This window comes from Acipenser ruthenus, chromosome 3, assembly GCF_902713425.1.
Source record: "Acipenser ruthenus chromosome 3, fAciRut3.2 maternal haplotype, whole genome shotgun sequence".
Classification (NCBI taxonomy): Eukaryota; Metazoa; Chordata; class Actinopteri; order Acipenseriformes; family Acipenseridae; genus Acipenser; species Acipenser ruthenus.
The window spans coordinates 12192529-12206233 of record NC_081191.1 but is presented as its reverse complement, the minus strand read 5'-3'; the positions used below and the strand labels follow the sequence as shown (position 1 = coordinate 12206233).

General features: G+C 44.5%; 1 protein-coding gene across 7 annotated transcripts in view; it reads right to left on the bottom strand.

The window, feature by feature from the left end:
- cdk6 (cyclin dependent kinase 6) overlaps nucleotides 1-13705 on the bottom strand; it is a 94328-nt gene that overhangs the window by 5667 nt on the left and 74956 nt on the right. For all 7 annotated transcript variants that reach the window (XM_059012427.1, XM_059012423.1, XM_059012413.1 and 4 more), the window contains exons 6-7: nucleotides 863-913; nucleotides 396-531 (exon numbers count right to left, since the gene is read on the bottom strand). In XM_059012427.1, coding sequence (XP_058868410.1) covers nucleotides 396-531; nucleotides 863-913 — 187 coding nt within the window. The remainder of the gene's footprint in view (nucleotides 1-395; nucleotides 532-862; nucleotides 914-13705) is intronic.

Genomic DNA, 13705 nt, shown 5'->3' with positions numbered 1-13705 from the left:
TCCAAAGGTTTTGCCCACTTGATGAGAAGGGGACACATATTTAACACCATCATATGTGGAGAAATACAAATTGTTAAACTACTGCAGTTATGCTTGACGTAAATTGAGATGTGAATATATAGAGGTTGAAACTTAACCATGAGTAATGTAAATATTCTCAGTTAGATTGGAGGGGAGGGGTTGCACTATGAAATCTCCAGTGGGCTATGCATTTTTTCCCCACATCGGAAACAGAACTAAAACTATGCAATATGGCTTGGTGGGAGTTTCCTGGGAAACATAATGTAACACATACTGTAAATACAAAGTGATACCAGGGATTAAAGAAGGACCCCTTTTGACATGTCTTGAAAAGCGGGCAAGCAAGTTCTGTTACAATACCAGACAAGACTTACAAGCAGTAGGTCTTTTCCCAGTTCCTCTATGTCTGGTACAAAATCCCCAATGGGCTGTGAAGGTCTCTGAGAAAAAGCACTCCTTGGAAGGGCCACATCATCTGGCCAGTCCCCTTCTCCTGGTACACCGATGACACTGTGTACAAAACATATAGAACATATATGCATGTACTAAAACAATCTCAGTACATTCAATGACTAGCACGTGAACTAAAAGTAGGCCTTGCCTATGAGACCTACTGTAACATGCGCCATATGCACATTCCTCTTAAAGGGAACTTCCAGCATTAACACTCAGTCAAGTTAAGTTTCAGTTCAATTATTTTTTTAATACATCTGACATTATCTTTGGGCATAACTTTTGACACCATAATTGTCAAGACTTATGGGGGCCTAATTGTAGACTGGCCTAAGCTGCTCCTGCATCGTTTTATGCCTTCACATTCTGTAAATACAAAGGTACTTACTCAAAGATTTTTCCCAGTTGGTCAACATCTGAATTCCCCCGGAAAAGCGGCCTACAAATAAACATACATGAAAACAATGTTTGAAAGAAAGTCCATTTACCAGGGGAACAAAACTACTATTCAGAATCATTCTGGGAGATTTATGGGTTCAAGTCAAGTGTTGCTACTTTTTATTATGTCAGGTTTGTTTTTTAAAACAGGCATTGTTACAGAAGTTACAGAAACATATACAGGTTCTGTCTGGCTAAAAGGGTGTCCCCTTCAGTAAGAGTTTATATTGTACTGCTGCAGATGGTAAAAGTCAACCAAGCTTACAGAGAGAATTACTATTCCTCTGGCATTACATTTTTACCCTAACTGACTTCACTGTATTTTATGGGTATCTGTCTAGGTTCAAGTAGTTTAGTGTGCAATTTGTCAACATATAAGACCTTTAGCTAGCCGCCTAGAGGAAGGGTGGTCCGTCTAGGCTCTGATTCTCAGAGGTTTTATTTTCCCTACTTACTTGGTTAGGGGGTTTTGTTTTTCCTCTCCTGAGTGCTAACGGATCACGCTGGCACCAAAGTGAGAAAGCATAGGTGGGCCGAATGGCCTTTTCTTGTTCTGGAATTTCTTATGTTCTTATATAAATAATTTATGTTTAGAAATTAGATGTAAAGATCAACACATGCTGTACCAGTAGAAACTAAAAAAAAGCAGCTTTGAAAGAAAGTGTGTATTTTTGATTCTGTGATTGATGTCATTTAAATAAATCAAGCCTTCCTTGAAAAGACAGTGTGGCCTAGCGGTTAAAGCAGAGGACAAGATGTACATAGCGGGGTTCTTCCTGCTCAATCATTTCTTTGAAATGTCTTGTAATGATCGATGGCTCCTTTACCTTGTGGTTAAAAACCTCAGTGGAAACCACACGCAGCTCAGGCATGCACCCCGGCTTAAAGCCATGCTGTTGTGTTCTGTGCTCAGGATAGAAAATATGCTTTGCTTTTGTGCCATGAACCAGAACTAACCCAGCAGCCTACCTAGGATTTGACATTTTTTGGATCAAGCAGTACAGCACTAGGTTTGAAAAAACTTGGATGAGATTTTTGAGATGTTACAACTGTTTTAAAAATGTAGAAATTCCTTTCCATGAAAGTAGAGGTAATCTTAAGCACATAGGAAAGTTTACAAACAAGAGGAGGCCATTCAGCCCATCTTGCTCATTTGGTTGTTAGTAGCTTATTGATCCCAGAATCTCATCAAGCAGCTTCTTGAAGGATCCCAGGGTGTCAGCTTCAACAACATTACTGGGGAGTTCGTTCCAGACTCCCACAATTCTCTGTGTAAAAAAGTGCCTCCTATTTTCTGTTCTAAATGCCCCTTTATCTAATCTCCATTTGTGACTCCTGGTCCTTGTTTCTTTTTTCAGGTCGAAAAAGTCCCTTGGGTCGACATTGTTAATACCTTTTATAATTTAGAATTTTGAAATCAGATCGCCGCGTAGTCTTCTTTGTTCAAGACTGAATAGATTAAATTATTTTAGTCTGTATATGACATGCCTTTTAAACTTGGAATAATTCTTGTAGCTCTTCTTTGTACTCTTTCTAGAGCAGCAAGAATTATTATATATATATATTTTTTTACATAACTCAAAGCAAATATCAACTCAATCATGTACATACTCTGTTGTGTAAACAGATCCTCACATAAACTGTACTGTGATGTTCCGTCTCAATCTGGTTTGATCAATCTGGAGTCACTGTAGCAGAAACCAACTTTTGGTGACCCTCCCAGTCATTCTGCTTTTAATAGTAAATTTAGGGTTTGTTGTATTAAAAAATGCAAGTGAAAAAATGGAAAAATCTGCTTCAGCTGCTGAACCAGACCAGTGTGTTGCTACATCGTGGAATAAATTGCCCATTAAAATCCTTTGCATGTACATTACTGTAAATGGGACAGATACCAAGATGTTTATAGAACAAGGGATCAATAAATGCCCCACCCAGTCATTCTGCACTGCTTTAACCCAGACCATTACTTGTTGGAGGGCAGCAATTTGCTTTACTATTCCAGTCCCGTACAAGGGTGCACGGTAGAAGGTTGCAATGTTAGTAAAATAAAACATTTCAGTTTTTGGTAATCATAACATTACAAGTTGTTGTTTTGCTTAGTACTATACCATATTCAAATGTATATTTTCTGAATTGTAAAAGTTTGCTGCAGTTGAAAAGGTTTTGTTTTTTTTGTCTTAAAACATCAGTACACATCTGAACAGCTTTCCCAATTATGGCACAATTTGGATCATATCCCAGACCTTCCTTTTTATTGCAGACACAACTGAAATAATGTGGAAGCCGACTTTACATCCTATGGCTTAGCCAAACCCGTTTGTTATTTAAATTCAACTTAAGCTGTATCATGACAAAACAAGTATAATGCTTGAAAGTTCTTGAAGAGGAATTTTCTCATAGCTGCTCCCTTGGACTTAATTAGTAGCTAGAGCCAGGGTTTACATTCTTTTAAAAGTGCAAATCTACAGAGCAATGTGACCTTCCACTGTACTTTGCTATTCCAACAGAATGAAGCATTAAACTGGAGCATTTATGCAGCCAGCTTACTTGTGTGTGGCAAAGTTAACATCCTGCACACCGAATGCAGAACAAACTGGGGTGGAGAACCCCAATCAAAGATTGTTTTACTTTTCACTAGATGGGCACAGAGGCTGTGAGAAAGCAAAAAGGGACAATTAAAGTTTCACAGTCTAATAAAATGATGTTATTATTGATTGTATCAGACAATATTTACTCCTAGACCATTAAAAAGCATTTCATAGTGTTGTTTTTATAAGATGTTCATTCATGTTAATTCTGTTCAAAGGCAATTTAAGAATATGACATACGGGCGATTCAGAAAGGCACTGTATAAAAAGGGTGTGACAGGGATGGCTGTAGTGGTGATGGCAGTCTAGAATGCAGGAAGGAAAACACAGGCAGTACTGCAGGTGCAAAGAAAGGAAAACACAGGCAGTACTGCAGGTGCAAAGAAAGGAAAACACAGGCAGTACTGCAGGAGCAAAGAAAGGAAAACACAGGCAGTACTGCAGGAGCAAAGAAAGGAAAACACAGGCAGTACTGCAGGTGCAAAGAAAGGAAAACACAGGCAGTACTGCAGGTGCAAAGAAAGGAAAACACAGGCAGTACTGCAGGAGCAAAGAAAGGAAAACACAGGCAGTACTGCAGGTGCAAAGAAAGGAAAACACAGACAGTACTGCAGGTGCAAAGAAAGGAAAACACAGGCAGTACTGCAGGAGCAAAGAAAGGAAAACACAGGCAGTACTGCAGGTGCAAATGTGTTTGTGCTGCTAATTTATTTAAACAAAAATAAAATAAAAGGTTTAAGAAAAAAACACAAATAAAATAGTTAAACAAAACAAAATCTCAAACCTAAAACACATAGATTGGTCAGGCTGGGCAGTAGCCTTCACTGACACACATTTCTTTTAATTTCGTTTTCTTTTCAGTTTACCTTGTTCTTGTTCCTCCTTCCTAGAACACCCCACCCAGAGTGCAGAGAGCTGCAGGCTTATATGCAGGTGACCATCTCCTGATTAGCAACAATTAATTAACTCGGGAGATGGTCACCTTCTGCACAAGGTTTTTAACTACTACTGGCAGAGGATGAGCTGCCGACCTCACTCTCTGCCAGAACACATTTAAAATAAAAATAACAAAACAAACGCACGGCTACACCGTCATATTTATAAATACATGTAAATAAATCACAACAATAATAATAATAATAACAATAATAATAATAATAATAATAATAATAATAATAATAATAATAATAATAATAATAATACAACAAAACAAATACAAAAAAATAAATTGCACATGGGGGGAAGGGGTACCCCGTTCTAAAATAAACAAACAAAATAAAAACAAAACAATAACGTGGTGGACGGCACCTTGCTCGTCCTCCACATACAAAAACAAAGACATTTTCCCTTTTCATGTACAGGGCTCCTAGCCCTGTCACAATGGGGATAACATAGAGGTTACAGATACTGTTCAGACTTGTCCACTTGTCTAGTGACTTTTCAATCACAAAACTGAAATGTTGTATTGCAGTGCAGCTCCATCAGCTTTGTAAAATGACTGCCACAAGAGGGTTCATTTTTTTATACAATATTCATGACCCAGAGAACCAAAGTATTAAAGTCTTTGTCAAGGAAAATTATATATATATATATATATATATATATATATATATATATATATATATATATATATATATATATATATATACACACTGTATGTATATATATATATATACACACTGTATGTATATATATATATATACAGTACTGTGCAAAAGTTTTAGGCAGGTGTGAAAAAATGCTGTAAAGTAAGAATGCTTTCAAAAATAGGACATGTTAATAGATTATATTTATCAATTAACTAAATGCAAAGTGAGTGAACAGAAGAAAAATCTAAATCAAATCCATATTTGGTGTGACCACCCTTTGCCTTCAAAACAGCATCAATTCTTCTAGGTACACTTGCACAAAGTCAGGGATTTTGTAGGCATATAGTCAGGTGTATGATTAAACAATTATACCAAACAGGTGCTAATGATCATCAATTCAATATGTAGGTTGAAACACAATCATTAACTGAAACAGAAACAGCTGTGTAGGAGGAATAAAACTGGGTGAACAGCCATGTCATCTCGTTCAGCCAAACTCAGCTAACAAGGTGAGGTTGCTGAAGACAGTTTACTGTCAAAAGTCATACACCATGGCAAGACTGAGCACAGCAACAAGACACAAGGTAGTTATATTGCATCAGCAAGGTCTCTCCCAGGCAGAAATTTCAAGGCAGACAGGGGTTTCCAGATGTGCTGTCCAAGCTCTTTTGAAGAAGCACAAAGAAACGGGCAACGTTGAGGACCGTAGACGCAGTGGTCGGCCAAGGAAACTTACTGCAGCAGATGAAAGACACATCATGCTTACTTCCCTTTGCAATCGGAAGATGTCCAGCAGTGCCATCAGCTCAGAATTGGCAGAAAACAGTGGGACCCTGGTACACCCATCTACTGTCCGGAGATGTCTGGTCAGAAGTGGCCTTCATGGAAGACTTGCGGCCAAAAAGCCATACCTCCGACGTGGAAACAAAGCCAAGCGACTCAACTATGCACGAATATACAGGAACTGGGGTGCAGAAAAATGGCAGCAGGTGCTCTGGACTGATGAGTCAAAATTTGAAATATTTGGCTGTAGCAGAAGGCAGTTTGTTCGCCGAAGGGCTGGAGAGCGGTACACAAATGAGTGTCTGCAGGCAAAAGTGAAGCATGGTGGAGGTTCCTTGCAAGTTTGGGGCTGCATTTCTGCAAATGGAGTTGGGGATTTGGTCAGAATTAATGGTCTCCTTAATGCTGAGAAGTACAGGCAGATACTTATCCATCATGCAATACCATCAGGGAGGCATCTGATTGGCCCCAAATTTATTCTGCAGCATGACAATGACCCCAAACATACAGCGAAAGTCATTAAGAACTATCTTCAGCGTAAAGAAGAACAAGGAGTCCTGGAAGTGATGGTATGACCCCCACAGAGTCCTGATCTCAACATCATCGAGTCTGTCTGGGATTACATGAAGAGAGAGAAGCAACTGAGGCTGCCTAAATCCACAGAAGAACTGTGGTTAGTTCTCCAAGATGTTTGGGCCAACCTACCTGCCGAGTTCCTTCAAAAACTGTGTGCAAGTGTACCTAGAAGAATTGATGCTGTTTTGAAGGCAAAGGGTGGTCACACCAAATATTGATTTGATGTAGATTTTTCTTATGTTCACTCACTTTGCATTTTGTTAATTGATAAATATAAACTATTAACATGTCTATTTTTGAAAGCATTCTTACTTTACAGCATTTTTTTACACCTGCCTAAAACTTTTGCACAGTACTGTGTATATATATATATATATATATATATATATATATATATATATATATATATATATATATTATAGCCTAGTGATATAAAAAAAAAATTGCAGTCAATAACAAAAGAAGTGTAGAAATGATTTTCAGCAAGTACATGCTTGTTGGGAAACAGTCCTAAACCTGCAATCATGAATGACACAAGACGCCCTTCCCAGTCCAGTCTGCAGATGATACTGAGGATTACTGAACACTGTACAAAACAGATTAAGGGGATCTCAGAACAGCATGATTAAGTTGCTGCACATCTACAGCGCACTGTAGGTTGCTGAAAAGAATAGAAGATGATGCTGGAATATTGAGACACTCTTTTGTTCCTGGATGTGAGAAGTTGGAAGACAGGGATTTGCAAACCTATGCACGTGTGAATAACAAGCATGCACTGCACATCACAACCCCCTGTAACAGGGTGAGGTGCCCTGTACATTGTTTGTTTACTTTTAGATCGGGGTCCCCCTCTGCCCCTGTGTTATTTTGTATTATTATTATGATTTATTATTGTATTTGTCGGCGAGCGCCGTGTTATTGTTTTGTTTTTAAAACGTGTCCTGGCAGAGGCGAGATCGGTGCTCGTCCTCTGCCAGGAGTAATAATTAATAAACCCGTGCAGATTGTGGCCGAGGGGTAATAGGATGATTTGCTAATTAGTTAAACCCCTCGGCCATGATATAAAAGCCTGCAGCTCTCGCTAACGGGGGGTGGGTGTTTGGAGTAGAGAGACGGAGAGCGAGAGGATTAAAACGAAACTAACAGTAAACAGGAACAGTGACGGCGATCTGCCCAGCCTGACCTGTGTTTTTGTGTTAGTGATTTCTTTTTTGTTTAATTATTTATTTTGCTCTGTGAGCGAGTGTTTTCTGTTTGAATATTTTATTTATTTTTTTGGATTCATTAAATAAAACGGCGCCCGCGCCACTGCACAATACCTTTTTGGTTTTGTTGTCCCTTCTTCTGCCGTGACGTCAGACCACTCAGCCGTTCCTGCCACACCCCCTTACTGGACAATAAATCAACTACAGCATCACTGATATCATTGTGCTAGGTATTGCTGGGCCTGAGCACTTACAGGTTGAATGGCTTTAATTTACTTAATCTCACAACTGTTTACACTGCAGTCCAGCACTCAACCCATCTAATACTGCAGAACTGTCCACTGCCCTTACTACTAAACAATTTCAACCCACTGCAGTCAAACAGTCTATTGCCTGGAGTTATGCCAAGCTTTCCAGTTGCTCCTTTCTCACCACCTGTTTTTATTCACAGATTAATCTTCTTGTGTTTTGAATAGCTGTTTTTTGTAAAAAGTTCCATAACAGTAAGATATAAAATGCCAGCAAAACTTATTTTTTTGCATTAAATAGGGCAACATGTCCGTATGTATGTTTCATAAGCCTGTGCTCGCTATAGGGTTTATTAACACAGAGCATTCATATTAAACACATTATATGTATGGGTACTTCATGTGGTAATATTGCCTTTGTTTATAAAAAAGATTGAGGATTATATGTAAACTATTTGTGACAAATTGCAGTTTTTTTTCTTCTTGTTAATTATATCAGTAATTTTTACCATAGCTTTATTAAAACACGCGTGGAGAGGGATTGTTTATTTATTTTTAGATCGGGGTCTCCCCCTCCGCCCCTGTGCAGAGTGTTTTGTATTATTTATTTAGTTTTATTGTATTATATTTATGACGGCGTAGCGCCGTGTTTTGTTTATTTTTTAAAACGTGTCCTGGCAGAGGCGAGATCAGTGCTCGTCCTCTGCCAGGAGTAATTAATTAAAACTCGTGCAGAAGGTGGCCATCTCCCGAATGAATTAAGTGGTTTAATTTGTTGCTAATCGGGAGATGGTCACCTGTTAATAAAAGCCTGCAGCTCTCGGCACTCTGGGTGGGTGTTGGAAGGAGAGTGAGCGAGAGGATTAAAACGAAATTAAAAGTAAACTCCAGGAACAGTGAAGGCAAATGCTCAGCCTGACCTGGGTTTTGTTTATTATTTTTGTGTTCGTGATTTTGTTTTGTTTAACTATTTATTTTGCTCTGTGAGCGAGTGTTTTCTGTTTGGATATTTTATTTATTTTTTTGGATTCTTTAAATAAAACGGCGCCCGCGCCACTGCACCATAGCTTTTTGTTTTTGTTGTCCCTTCTTCTGCCGTGACGTCAGACCCTCAGCCATTCCTGTCACACGTGGTGTCCTGCGTGGGATTGCAGCGCCTCCAGGACGCAGGCAGAAGAGGGTACTGCATCTTTTTCGTTTTTTTTTCGTTTTTTTTGATTGTGTGGAGAAAAGGAGAGTGAAGAGGAGGATGGGAGGAAGAAAGATGAGAGGAGAGAGGAGGAAGAGCTGCAGAAGGCAGCAAAAGGAGCTGCAACAGCGGCCACCAGGGGTTGTTGTGGTGGAGGAGTGGTGCCCTGGTTGTGGGGAGTTTGGGCACACAGTGGCCATCTGCCCCACCCAATACCAGGGAGAGGAGTGGGCTGCCCAAGCGAGCCAGGACCAGATACCCCGGGGGAGACCCCAGAAGCGGGAGCTACCAGCCGCGGCCACCAAGGGGGAGAGCAGCTGGGATGCCATCCTCCGGGCGGTCATGCATGACTGCTGGTGCCCCATCTGCGGTGAGCGGGGACATTCTCCACTCAACTGCCCTCTCCTGTCAGAGGGGTGCCTGCTATGCCCATTCCCACCAGCAGAGGGAGAGTGCCTGCTGGTCCCACCACCACCTGAGAGAGGAGACCTGGAGAGGGAGACTGAATGTCCTGCGCCTGAGTGGGAGGAGCCCGAGCGTCCTGCGCCTAAAAGGGAGGAGCCCGAACGTCCTGCGCCTAAAAGGGAGGAGCCCGAACATCCTGCGCCTAAAAGGGAGGAGCCCGAACGTCCTGCGCCTAAAAGGGAGGAGCCCGAACGTCCTGCGCCTAAAAGGGAGGAGCCCGAACGTCCTGCGCCCAAGAGGGGGGAGTCGGTGCGTCCACGGCCCAAGAGGGGGGAGTCGGTGCGTCCACGGCCCAAGAGGGGGGAGTCGGTGCGTCCACGGCCCAAGAAGGGGAAGGCCGAAGGTCCACAGCCCAGGTACCTGCCAGCAGAGGGAGCATTCCTGCTGGTGCCGCCTCCATCGCCCTGGGAGGACTGTGAGTCGCTCCCACCTCCGCCAGCAGAGGGAGCATTCCTGCTGGTTCCACCTCCACCGCCCTGGGAGGACTGTGAGTCGCTCCCACCTCCGCCAGCAGAGGGAGCATTCCTGCTGGTTCCACCTCCACCGTCGTGGGAGGACGACGTGTCGCTCCCACCACCAGCAGAGGGAGAATACCTGCTGGTGCCACCTCCGTCTCCATGGGAGGACGACATGTCACTCCCACCACCACCGCCAGCAGAGGGAACATGCCTGCTGGTTTCCCTGTTGCAGCCAGAAGGGGAGTCGCCCCTGCCGCCTTCGCTGCCAGAAGGGGAGGAGCCGCCTTCGCTGCCAGAAGGGGAGGAGCCGCCTTCGCTGCCAGAAGGGGAGGAAGCCCTGCCGCCTTCGCAGCCTGACGGGGAGGAAGCCCTGCCGCCTTCGCAGCCTGACGGGGAGGAAGCCCTGCCGCCTTCGCAGCCTGAAGGGGAGGAAGCCCTGCCGCCTTCGCAGCCTGAAGGGGAGGAAGCCCTGCCGCCTTCGCAGCCTGACGGGGAGGAAGCCCTGCCGCCTTCGCAGCCTGACGGGGAGGAAGCCCTGCCGCCTTCGCAGCCTGACGGGGAGGAAGCCCTGCAGCCTTCTCAGCCTGACGGGGAGGAAGCCCTGCCGCCTTCGCCGCCTGAAGGGGAGGAAGCCCTGCCGCCTTCGCCGCCTGAAGGGGAGGAAGCCCTGCCACCTTCGCCGCCTGAAGGGGAGGAAGCCCTGCCGCCTGAAGGGGAGGAAGCCCTGCCGCCTGAAGGGGAGGAAGCCCTGCCGCCTGAAGGGGAGGAAGCCCTGCCGCCTTGGCCGCCTGAAGGGGAGGAGCCCCTACCACCTGGGCCAGAAGGGGAGAAGCCCCTGCCGCCTTGGCCGCCAGAAGAGGAGGAGCCCCTGCCGCCCTGGCCGCCAGAAGGGGAGAAGCCCCTGCCGCCTTGGCCGCCAGAAGAGGAGGAGCCCCTGCCGCCTTTACTGTCAAGAGGAGAGGAGCAGGAGCTACCTCTACCTCCACCACCACCATTGGGAGAAGTGGAGCTCCTGCTGCCGCCTTCATGGCCAGGGGCTCCCCTCCCGCCGTCGGCATCGCCTAGGGTCGCCTGTGTCTCCCTTGCATCTCCTAGGGTTGCTGCCGGTCCTGCGTCGCCTCCCGAGGGTCCGCTGCCGTCGCCTCCCGAGGGTCCGCTGCCGTCGCCTCCCGAGGGTCCGCTGCCGTCGCCTCCCGAGGGTCCGCTGCCGTCGCCTGGGGTCGCCAGGGATCCTGCTTCACCTGGGGTCCCTACACTGTGGTCGGAGCCCCACGGAGGGGAGCTGCCGGCCATCAAGAAAGGGGGGGAGGTCATGTGGTCGGAGCCCCACGGAGGGGAGCTGCCGGCCATCAAGAAAGGGGGGGAGGTCAGGAGACCAGATCCCCCAGCCGCACTTTCGCGGCAGGAGTTTGGGTGGTCAGAGCCCCACGGAGGGGAACTGCTGGCCATGAAGAGGAGGGGGAAGGTCAGGAGACCAGCTCCCCCAGCCGCAATTTCGCGGCAGGACAGAGTGTGGAGGGAGCCCCAGAAGAGGGAGCTGCCGGCCACAAAGAATTGGGGGGTGCTGGAGATTCCACCATGGCCACCCCCCAGAAGCAACTTGCTTCCCCCTCTCCGAGGACATTGAGACTGAGGGGGGAGGTGGCCGTTGGGGCCATGTGTGCTTCGCACAAGGAGGGGGATATGTAACAGGGCGAGCAGCCCTGTACATTGTTTATTTATTTTTAGATCGGGGTCTCCCCCTCCGCCCCTGTGCAGAGTGTTTTGTATTATTTATTTAGTTTTATTGTATTATATTTATGACGGCGTAGCGCCGTGTTTTGTTTATTTTTTAAAACGTGTCCTGGCAGAGGCGAGATCAGTGCTCGTCCTCTGCCAGGAGTAATTAATTAAAACTCGTGCAGAAGGTGGCCATCTCCCGAATGAATTAAGTGGTTTAATTTGTTGCTAATCGGGAGATGGTCACCTGTTAATAAAAGCCTGCAGCTCTCGGCACTCTGGGTGGGTGTTGGAAGGAGAGTGAGCGAGAGGATTAAAACGAAACTAAAAGTAAACTCCAGGAACAGTGAAGGCAAATGCTCAGCCTGACCTGGGTTTTGTTTATTATTTTTGTGTTCGTGATTTTGTTTTGTTTAACTATTTATTTTGCTCTGTGAGCGAGTGTTTTCTGTTTGGATATTTTATTTATTTTTTTGGATTCTTTAAATAAAACGGCGCCCGCGCCACTGCACCATACCTTTTTGTTTTTGTTGTCCCTTCTTCTGCCGTGACGTCAGACCCTCAGCCATTCCTGTCACATTCATATAAACAATTATGTAGTTTTAGAGCTTATCTGAAAGTAGTTTTTCATGTTGGGGAAAAAATATCTAACATATAAATAACCAATAATAACCTGTTTCCATTTCCTCCTGGTCGCTGTTGTCATGATCCACAGTAGAGCAGGTGAATCATTACATTAAAACCCATGCCTGGGAGTTTGTTTCTCATTTTGTAACATTTCCATCATTTTTTATCCTTTAAAAAAATATGCTTTCAATATCCACAATTTTAGGTTAAATTTCCAGCGATGACAATATCTTTGAATCTTAAAAAAAATTACAGAACAGTTGGAAGGGCTGCGAGGAGTAAGCCCTGGGACTTGAAATAGGAATTATGTGCTTGTGACTTTAGGAAGATGACATGCTTTCCCCCTGGCTTAGTGAGAGCCGCCCCCTCTCAGAGTCGAGACCGAACCGATCAACCTCCAAAGGCTGGGAGATATGCTGCCCCCAGGGGGAACCTGGAATGATTGATAAGATAGATTTGGCAGGGGGTCCTGTCTGGTTCTCGGATAAACTTCCGTCGAGGTCAACTCATCTGGACCTAGGGTTGGGAAGTGAACGTCACTTGCCCCCAGAAGTGGAGCCCTGGCTCCCCACATCTGCGCCACCAATGCAACAAAAAATAGAATGAAGGGTTAGTAAAGAAACACAAAGGTTAATTAGTGAATACTGGAGGATTTAATAAAATATTAAATAAATAATAAAATTAAATGACTAATCTCACCTCTAGTGGTCCCGGGGGAGAGATTGCACCCACTCTGGGCATACTAGCAATATTCTATTTGGCTGAATAGATATCAGAAAGAGGTTGATATCTAACATCTGATAAGGTACTGGTTAACGTTTACTTTGGCTGATGAGCTTGTTGCACCTATACAAAAGAATGGGGGGAGGTAGATTTGAGAGTTCCCAGGGGAAGGTGCAGCTTGTCTGTTGCGTGAATGGGGAACAATAAAATGACTTCTTGGTTGAAGGGAGAAGGGGATACCTGATTTTGCTTACAGAAGGTAGTGAAGGAGGACCAGCCAGTTCTGCAAGGGGAGCAGTCTGATAGAACAAGGCACAAGCCAGACCGGCTGGTTGCGTAGGAGGAGCAAGAACGTAATACGAGTCAGTGCAGCGGACGTGTAAACTTGAGTGGAAGTGATGAGATTGTGAAATCCATGAATTTAGTTGAATATCAGATCACTAAATTGGTAGGTTATCTAATGCGTGAACAAGGAAAACAAAAATAAATCCTAGTTGGCAGTAGAATGGATAGGTTTAACAGCGAGGAGGCAGTTACTCCAAAAGTATAACTCCAAAATATTCAGATATACAGTGAGTCTATGCTTAAGTAAACATTACTTTAATGAAACACATTTGTCTCCA